The sequence below is a fragment of the Muntiacus reevesi genome, chromosome 11 (genome assembly GCF_963930625.1).
Source record: "Muntiacus reevesi chromosome 11, mMunRee1.1, whole genome shotgun sequence".
Classification (NCBI taxonomy): Eukaryota; Metazoa; Chordata; class Mammalia; order Artiodactyla; family Cervidae; genus Muntiacus; species Muntiacus reevesi.
The window spans coordinates 30,496,364-30,506,923 of NC_089259.1; the positions used below are offsets into that span (position 1 = coordinate 30,496,364).

The window sequence follows — 10,560 nt, forward strand, 5'->3', positions numbered from 1 at the left end:
AACAAGGGATAAATTAGGAGTTTGGGATTAACATATACACATCACTCTATACAAAACAGATAATCTGTTATAAACAGATAATCAATAAAGATCTACTGTATAGCACAAGGAACTGTACTCAATATTCTATAATAATCTATATGGGAAAACAGCCTGAAACAGAATGGATATATATATAACTGAATCTCTTAGCTGTATACCTAAAACAACGTTATAAGTCACCTGTGGTGGTGTTTGGTCATTAAGCTGTGTCTGTCTCTCTTCGATCCCATGGACTGTAGCCTGCCAGGCTCCTCTGCCCGTGGGATTCTCCAAGCAGGAATACTGGAGTGGATTGCCATTTCCTCCTCCAGGGGATCTTCCCAGCCCAGCAATTGAACTCATGTCTCCTGGACTGGCAGGCAGATTCTTTACTGCTGAGCCACCTGGGAAGCTAAATCAACTACACTCCAATATAAAAGAAGAAACACAAGATACTAAAACCTAGTTTGAAAAGTGAAAGTGAAGTCGCTCAGTCGTATCCAAATCTTTGGGACCCTGTGGACTGTAGTCTACGAGGCTCCTCCATCCATGGGATTCTCCAGGCAAGAGTACTGGAGTGGGTTACCATTTCCTTCTCCAGGGGATCTTCCAAACCCATGGATTGAACCCGGGTCTCCCGCATTGGAGGCAGACGCTTTAACCTCTGAGCCACCAGGGAAGCCCAAGTTTAGTATAGGTCAAAAGAATACCTGTCACTAAACAGCCACTATTCTGTGGACTCAGAGGTCTCTACTGTGTGCAAACCAGTGTTCAGTGACTGTGGGTCAGAAGGGCTGTCATGTGGGGCAACAGCTCTGCTTTCCCTCGTGGGGCGGGGGTGCAGGCTGGGGCCCTTCCACTGTGTGTGCTGGCGTGTACACACACCTGCTTATTTGTGGTGTTTTATCTCCTGCAGAAGATTCAGAATAACAAAAGTAACCTGTACTGTCCTAAAACATCAGGCCAACGCTTTGGGACTCCTCTCTACTGGAAGCCTTTTTAACACATTAATGACCAGAGATGTAGTAACACTACAAGCGTTCCTTTCTGCAAAGTCACTTCTGTCAGTGTTCTGTTAAATGCCTCTCATTGAGCTAAGAAACCAGAGCACATGAGCAGCCCTGTTCTAGCATGTTGTATACTGCTCCCCATTGTAATGGACGCACGGACCACGGTGTAGAATCACAACGAAGATGAACAGGCTGTGAAACCCTCACAGGCTGTAAAAAGCCTCACGCTAATTTTTCTTGGTCTCTGTGCTGACAGTGCCCTTCACAGCTGCCATGACATCGTCTTACGAAGAAGCTACTTGGGAAGCTGGGGCTTTAGTATCGTCGGCGGATACGAAGAGAACCATACCAATCAGCCTTTCTTCATCAAAACCATCGTCCTGGGGACCCCTGCTTATTATGACGGAAGATTAAAGTGAGTCTTGTGTTTAATGATGTGCTTTGCATTTACTATGATGGACACGGTCTAGACCAAAGTCAACTCTCAAGTCCAGCCTGTTGTCCATCCTTGTAAATAAAGTTTTATTGGAACATACCCACACTCCCTCGTTTACCTGTCTCCCCGGACTGCTTCTGAGATGTGATGGCAGAGCCAAGTGGCCAGTCCTGGGACCAATGACTCGCAGAGCCCGGGATGGTAACCTACCTACCATCTGGCCCTTTACAGAGACAGATCTGCTAGGCCTGATCTAGACTGAAGCATCTTGGTACCACAGGTCAGTGCCTGTTGTGAGATAAACAGTAATGCAGAGTCATGTGGACACATTGTAACCTGAAACTTGCCCTGAGCACCTGAGTCCAGTCCTGTCATTAGGTGACTTTTTCTCTACAGCACTTATGTCAACCTAATGCTCAATTCATGCAAGTCCACGTGGGAGGGATTTTGTTGCATTTTGTGTTAGATCCCTGGCAGCCAGCGTGGGGCCTTGCATTCCTAGTAAAGGTTTCATCATTATTGATGGGTGATGTGTGTGCCAGGAGTGGTGCTAGGTGCTGGCTCTGGGTTACTGCACCTTCCTAGCAGCCTGTGAGGTAAGTGCTGCTGGTGTTCCTATTTTATAAGCAAGACACTGAGGATTCAAGTTAAAAAGCTGCCCATAGTCAAAATAGCTGGAAGTCATTGACAGCAATTAATCTAGGAGTCTTGGCCATTCAGCCCCTGCTGTTGTCACCACTGGGCAAAAAGTACCCTCTCAGCCTCTGTGATGCCTTTCTCAGAGCTCAGGCACCATGAGAAGAAAGAGGCATTTCATCAGGAGATTATACAGACAGAGGAGACGGGTGACTGTAAGTTCTTAGGACCTAGTTTTGCAGGCAAGGAACGGTTCTTAAAAAGTGGATGCTGACATCCTAGTCAGAGTGCTGCACAAATCGGGGAGTTTACATTTTGCAAACACAGAGCAACAGCTCAAGAATACTGAGGAAAATCCATCAGGGTTAGTGTGCTCCAGATCCCACTGTCACTTGGTAGAGATGAAAAAGTCACTTCAGGAGAAAAGAGTGGGAGGTGGGGATGAAATAACCATTCTCTTAGCCAAGTGTTCAACCAGTCTGGGTCTCGTGTAAATTATAAACTAATTAACTTCCACTTCCTAAAAGAAGTTGAACTAGATCACAAGAAAGTAGCATATTCATATTCAAAAATAAAGACTAAAAATTATAAAAGATAAAAAGGTCTTCACCTTGAAAAAGATTCATCATCCATTTGTGATAATTCAGCTGAAGGACAGTGAGCATCCTTGGCTGAAACAGGTGTGGATCTCATTTAATTGAAACCTCAAATGAATGGGCTGTAAAAAATCAACAATGAAAACAGCAGCCCCCTCCAAATGTATCATGTATTTTTTAAGCAGGCAGCAGATTTATTCTCTTAACTATACATTGCTTAAGCTTCTGTGAAAATTGCTCTGCTTGCCTTTGAAATCATCCACCAGTTGCAGGAGAGGCTGGCACGGGGGTGTCCCTGGTTGACATGGGAAAGCCAACATGGGCTTGAAAATCACCCAGATATTTCTCAAAGAAAGTCATATAGCCTGATCATTGACAGTTAATGGGTAAGTGTGCTGAACAAATCTCAGGACAACATTTCTGACACCCTGAAAACAGTGACTTTCTGTCGTTGTCCAGATGTGGAGACATGATCGTGGCTGTGAACGGCCTGTCGACCGTGGGCATGAGCCACTCGGCGCTGGTCCCCATGCTGAAGGAACAGAGAAACAAAGTCACGCTGACCGTCATCTGTTGGCCTGGCAGCCTGGTGTAGATTTTGAGTTTGGTGTTAAGTCAAACAGCTTCCTTTTTTTTAGGTCTTGGAAAGAAGCCCCTTTGGTTTTGCTAAGTTTCTGTTAGGGCCTGCTGACACAGCTGGGACACGCAGGGCCAAACCCACTAGGCTTGTCCTTTTGTTGTTAATATTTAAATGCCTCCTCCCCCCCAGTTTGCCACATTTCTCCCAGTTCAGAACCCGTCTTCCCCTAACCCTCGTGGGGTCACATTTTCAGAATCCAGGTTCTCAGTTGTCAGAATGTGAGCTGTGATAAAGAATGAAGTCTGCCCAAACTGTGAGCCAGCCGGCTGCATCAGGCGGCTTCCAGTAGCTGTTTTCAGTAACTGAGTCATAAAACGAGTTCCATGTGCCCAAGACGGGCCGAGTGGGCCATCACTTGGATGGCCAGTGCTGTGAGTGGCTGCCTGCTCAATGTGGAAGCCTCTCCCCATTTTCATCTGTGCCAACATTTCAAACCATACTGCTTAAAAGGTGATTTTTCTGGCTTATTTTGTATCTGCTTTCATCTCAGTACTCATAGATGAAGACATAAGTCTGAGACCACTAAAGGCATTTTTTAAAAATAATGTACCATTATTAGAATACTGCAGAATAAAAGATAATATTATCCAGTGAAAAAAGAATTTGGGAGGTAATTATAGTTTAGTGCTAGAGATGGTAAAAGCTGCATTTACTTGACAATCTAAAAGATTCATTTCCAAAGGAATGTTTTGTTATGTAGGAATATTTTGAAGCAGTTTTTGCTAAAAATCATTTTCTAGAGTTTGTATTATACTTCTATCAGCAAACTTGGCTGGGAATGTTTTTGTGATTTATGCAATTAGATGATAAAAATAAAGGCATATTGCTATTAAATGCACACTATCATTTCATATCATATCACATACATATCACATACAAATACATCTCACAGTTAAGTAGAAGATAGGCCTTTTTTATTTATTCTCTTGAGCGTTTTAGAAGCCCTTATTTCCCCCCATTCTTGCTTTACTTATACACTTAGTTTCAGAAAAAAGTCTGAAAGATATTAATGTCTGAAACCACTTACTCCAGATTTTAAAAAAACTTTTCAATCAGTCCTTGGTCACTAGACTGTCTCATGTTTTTTGACATGTTTTTGAAAACTGACCAGCCCATTTTGTTTATCCTTTAATCATCACAGTTGTCCACTGGAAGAACACATGAAGTGAATAAGAGGAAAGTCTCTACCTTATGGGTATTATGCATACTTGAAAAATTTCATTTATAAACCTAGTTCAGAATCTGAGCTAATTTACAAGTGCCCTCTGTAATAAACGGTGTTAATGATCAGAGAATGTATTTCAGAACACTACAGTATATTATGAAGCATGACCATGTTACTTTAAAACCTAGCCATCGCATTGTTTCTGTAGCATGTCACAGATTATTCCAGTTAGTTTTTTAATTGTTTTTTTAAATATATCTCTTTACTAAATAAGAAATGGCAACAATGACTGTTAGGACACTCTAAGGTCAATAGCTAACCAAGAAAGAGTGGAATGCCCCTTGCAGTGTGTTACTAGTCTGGTGACTGGCTTCTGAAGCAGTCTGGTATTGCTACTCGTTACTTTGTTTTGTTACTCTAATTGACATGGAACAAGTTCCCCACCCCCCTGCTCCCCAAACAGAATTTTGTAGCCCACTTTGCTCTTTTTTAAAACATTTCATAAGAATGTGTCATCCTAGGGGAGTGGCAGTCCATCAGCAAACATCCTGACCTCCACTCTGTTATAAATAAAAGGCTTACAGTGGACCCAGAGGTCAGATGAGTATTTTGAAAGGCGACTTTTTTCCAATATTATTTTTACCATGGAAATCTTGAAATCAGGTTAAACTAATTTGGTTTTATTACGAAAGACTAGAGCTTTCGGTCAGAATGATGTTTGGTGATGGAAACTTGTTCATAATTTATTGTTACTGAAAAAAAGTACTCGAATTCTCTCATCTCAAGCTTCAGTTAAATGTGTTGATTTGTTCTGTGCCTTCAGTTTACATTACTTCAGGATTTTTCAAATGTGTTTAAATAATAATGTGATAACCATTTAGGGTGAAAATAAAAAATCATCCTTTCCACAAGAGCAACACTGTCTTTTCTTGCACCACAGGTACAGACTCCTGTGGTCCTTATTTTTGTTTGTGGCATTGTGCCACACTACAGTATCCCAAGCTTGACGCCTTGGGATCATACACCCGTCTTCTAATCATCACTGCCGAAGGCGGAGCCCACTCGCTCTCCACTGACTGTCGGGTTGTCAGCCTGTGCCAGACCTCTGGATGGCAGTCACTGAGCGTCAGAGATGTGGCACGTGCCATGTGCGGAAGTGCTAATACCCTGAGTGTATTGCGTTATATAAAGTTATTAACCTCACCAACTTTTTACTTTTTGAATGTCGTTACTAGGAAACTAAATCTCTGGGGTGGCTCACCTTGTATTTCTGTTGGACGCAACGCTGGTTTCCTCACCCCTTCCTCTCACAACACCTCCCAGGCGGTCCTCACTGGGGTTTCCATCCTTGTAGAGCTTTGGGTACTCCCTGCATTAAAAAAAGAAAGGTTATTTTTTATTGAAAGTTGGTTCCCAATTTCCTAGTAAGTTAAAGCTCAAACCGAGGCTTCTGGTCCAACCTCAATCAGGATTTCGACGGCTCTGCAGCCACACTCACCCCCATCACTCCAGCAGGTGCCCCAGGTCCCACCCTCACGCACGCTGGTCATCTTCCCTCCTGTGTTCCTGTAATGCTGTCCCTTCTCTGCCTGCTCACACGGTCCCATATTTGGAGGCATAGCTTGAATGCTGCCTGCTCTCGCCTCCACTCCCCACTTTCGAGAGAATGATCCTCCATGTGATGAATCTCAGCAGGCCTCTGTGTTGGTATTTATTATGGCTACAATCACCTACTTCCAGGCATAGTTCTAAGCGCCATCTTTGATCGCCACCTTGCCATTCTGAACACGCTGATGCCCTGTAACTCCCATAGTCTGTAAAGCAAGCATCCTACTGCTCTAGGGCCCCTAAATTCCAAACCTGAAACGTGTTTTCCCAAACACTTGCCTGCTTCCACTCTTTCAATCCGGACTCCCCTCCATCAGCGTAACTTTAAACCCCAACCCCAGTCATCACTGACCACATCCTCACCCTGTTCACAAGACCAGTGGTTCTGTGTTGTCAGAATGACAGCACTGCGTGACAGGCTCTTCAACACCTGGCCCCTGCCTTCTCTGCCTCACTGCTAACCCACCACCCACACCCACCCCCTGCCTTTCTGTGGCACTGTGGCTGGCCTGGCTCAAGTGACATCAACGTGAGAAATCATTATCAACCTCTCAAGGTGAGCACCTCTCTTCTAAAAGATTCTACTAGCTGACTCACTGGAAAAGACCTTGATTCTGGGACAGATTGAGGGCAGGAGGAGATGGTTTGATGGCATCACCAGCTCAATGGACGTGAGTTTGAGCAAACTCTGGGAGATGGTGAAGGACAGGGAGGTATGGCATGCAGCAGTCACAAAGAGTCGGACACAGCTGAGCGACTGAACAATGACAAAACTTTTAAGTCATGGATGTGCACTGGAAAACTTGTCAGGCAAATGTTTGATTACCACTGTTTCAAGCAATTTTTAAAACTAGACATTAAATACCATATTCTGTACCTTCTGAAGAACCCAAGTTATCCCAGAGGAAAATGTGGGCCTCCTGGGCTTTTCTGCTTCAGGGTCCCACGAGCCACCAGTTGTCAAGTCTCCTTAGGCTTTCCTTGGCTGTGAGGTTATTCTCGACTTCCCTTGTTTAGGAAGATCTTGAGAGTGTTGAAGAGGATGGTCAGGAACATTGTAGAGCACCCTTCATCAGCATTGTCTGCTGTTCCTCGTTATTAGACGGGTTATGGTTTGGGGGAGTAAGAACACCATGTCCCCCTGTCCTGTCAAAGGTACCTGCTGTCAACAGGATTTATGATCACTGCTGCTGCCCTTGACCACTGGGCCCAAGTGTGTCGGGCTTCTCACAGTAAAGTGCTCTTCCCTCCAACCCTCCCTCTCCACCCCAAAGCTCTGTCGCCCCCTGCACTGCCGACTCCAGTCACCCCTGCAGTCTAACGTGGTGACCACTGTTGTCCCTCCTTGTCTTCTCCAATTAGTCATTATGATTACTCTGAACAGATGAGATTTGTTTAGATTTAGTTTCTAACTATGTGAAATAACAGAAAAGCTGACACCAGCACCGTTAGTAGTAGTTCTACCATTAGTAGTAGTTCTTATTACCATCATGTCCCACAAGGAACACGAGGATAAAAGTTATTGACACCCCCATCTTCACCACACTATTCACAATGGCCAAGACCTGGAAACAACCTATCTGTCCATCAGTGGATGAAGACAGTGTATGTAAACAGTGAAATATGGTTCAGCCATAATAAGTAGATCTTCCCATGTGGGGCAGCATGCATGGACTCCCAAGGGCATCTTGCTAAGTGAGATAAGTCAGAGAGAAAGCAAATACCAAACCATCTCATATGTGTAATCTTAGACTGTCTGAGTTGGGGTGCAGGTGTGAGAGAAACAGTTGAAAGGGATCAAACAGTGTAAACTTGGAGTTTATAAGTCAGTGGTGGGGGGGGGGGCAGGGGAGGGAGGCTTCAGAGGGAGGGGATGTTTGTATACACACAGCTGATTCACTGTGTTGATACAGCAGAAACAACACTGTAAAGCAACATACGTGTGCCAAGTTGGTTCAGTTGTGTTCATCAGTGGATAAACAGCTCTCTGTGACCCCATGGACTGTAGCCATCCAGGCTCCTCTGTCCATTGAATTCTCTAGGCAAGAATACTGGAGTGGGTTGCCATGCCCTCCTTCAAGGGATCTCCCCGACCCAGGGGTCAAACCCACATCTCTTATGTCTCCTGCATTGGCAGATGGGTTCTTTAGCACTAGCACCACCTGGGAAGCCCCAACTATACCCCAAAATAAAATTTTTAAAAATATTTTAAAATAAGTCATGAGGATGGAAAGTGCAGCATGACGACTATAGTTAATACTGTTTCTCTATTTGAGAGTTGCTGAGCAAGTCGATCTTAAAAGTTCTCATCACAGGGAAAAAATGTTCTAACCATGCACGGTGACATTAACAAGATTTACTGTGGTCATTCTGCAATGTATACAAATATCAAATCTTGTACACCTGAAGCTAAAGTAGAACAATTATACCATTAAAAAAAAAAAAAAATGTAGGAAAACAACACATATAGGAAACAGGCCAGAAGGGGATTAAAGGCAACATACTGATCTAGCCCAGAGGTCCCCAACGTCCAGCATCTGATGCCTGATGATCTGAAGTGGAGCCGATGTAATAACAATAGGAATAAATTGCACAATAAATGTTTGAATCATCCCAAAACCACCTCCCTACCCCAGTCCATAGAAAGATTGTCCTCCATGGGACTTCCCTGGTGGCACAGTGGGTAGAAATCTGCCTGTCAATGCAGGGGACACGGGTTTCACCCTGGTCTGGGAAGATTCCATACACCCCAGAGAAACAAAGCCCGTGGGCCTAGAGCCCGTGCTCTTCAAGAGAAGCCACCGAAGTGTGAAGAGTAGCCCCCTCTTGCAGTAACTAGGGAAAGCCCACCCACAGCAATAAAAACTCAGGACAGCCAAAAGGAAATTTAAAAAAAAAAAAATTGTCATCTACAAAATCGGTCCTTGATGCTAAAAAGGTTGGGGGCTGCTGACCTAGAATATCTGGGAGCTGGTGCTACAGCCCAGATGTCAGGAGAGGTTTCAGAGAAGTGTGAGTGCAGTGCCGTGGTCACCACGTTGCTGGCTTCCAAGGTGTCTGAAGTCACTAAAGCAGTTTTTCACTTGCAGGGGATGCGGGGGAGGGGGCAGTTGCAGAGATCAATGTCGCAGCTTGTCCAGAGCAAGGATAGCTTGTGTTAAGCCCAGAGACAACTCTCATAGGAAAAGTTGGGAGGCAGGTCTGGAGGGTTGGTTTTCAGACCACAGAGCCCTACAAGATCACAGCGCCTCCAGATTCTATTGCTGCAACTTCCTGATTTCCATTCTCCTGTGTATTAAAGTGGGCTGCTGCTTTATGATTTCTCAAATGGATGTGTGCATGCATGCTCAGTTGCGTCTGGCTCTTTGCAGCCCCGTGGACTGTAGCCCTCCCAAGCTCTTCTGTCCATGGAGTTCTCCAGGCAAGAATACTGGAGTGGGTTGCCATTCCTTTCTCCAGGGGATCTTCCCAACCCAGGGGTCAAACCTGTATCTCCTGCACTGGCAGGTGTATTCTTTACCACTGAACCACAAGGGAAGCCCTCTCAAATGGATAATTAAAATGAAATCTGAAGTTAACCACCCTGGATAGCTTCTAAGGCCGCATCATCCCCTTTATCCTGCCTGAAACTCTAGTGGTGCAGTAAACTCTACCATGTAGAGTGAAACTCCATTCATTCAGATTTAACCAGTTTGCAGTATTAAAGCTTAGAGCTGAAGTAAGATAACTATTCTTTTTTTTTTTTTTTCCATTTATTTTTATTAGTTGGAGGCTGATTACTTTACAGTATTGTAGTGGTTTTTGCCATACATTGACATGAATCAGCCATGGATTTACATGTGTTCCCCATCCCAATCCCCCCTCCTGCCTCCCTCCCCATCCCATCCCTCTGGGTCTTCCCAGTGCACCAGCCCTGAGCACTTGTCTCATACATCCAACCTGAGCTGGTGATCTGTTTCACCCTTGATAGTATACTTGTTTCAATGCTGTTCTCTCTGAACATTCCACCCTTGTCTTCTCCCTCAGAGTCTAAAAGTCTGTTCTGTACATCTGTGTCTCTTTTTCTGTTTTGCATATAGGGCTATCGTTACCATCTTTTAAAATTCTATATATATATATATGCATTAGTATACTGTATTGGCCTTTAGCTTTCTGGCTTACTTCATTCTGTATAATGGGCTCCAGTTTCATCCATCTCATTAGAACTGATTCAAATGAATTCTTTTTAATGGCTGAGTAATATTCCATAGTGTATATGTACCACAGCTTCCTTATCCATTCATCTGCTGATGGGCATCTAGGTTGCTTCCATGTCCTGACTATTATAAACAGTGCTGCAATGAACATTGGGGTACACGTGTCTCTTTCAGATCTGGTTTCCTCGGTGTGTATGCCCAGGAGTGGGATTGCTGGGTCATATGGCAGTTCTATTTCCAGCTTTTTAAGGA

The 10,560-nt window shown here is 44.2% G+C and overlaps 1 protein-coding gene across 1 annotated transcript in view; it reads left to right on the forward strand.

The window, feature by feature from the left end:
* LNX2 (ligand of numb-protein X 2) overlaps nt 1-5,415 on the forward strand; it is an 87,537-nt gene extending 82,122 nt beyond the window's left edge. The window contains exons 9-10 of the mRNA XM_065901640.1: nt 1,288-1,446; nt 3,159-5,415. Of these exons, the coding sequence (XP_065757712.1) occupies nt 1,288-1,446; nt 3,159-3,294 (295 nt within the window). The 3' untranslated portion in view covers nt 3,295-5,415. The remainder of the gene's footprint in view (nt 1-1,287; nt 1,447-3,158) is intronic.
* The last annotated feature ends 5,145 nt before the right edge of the window (nt 5,416-10,560 follow it).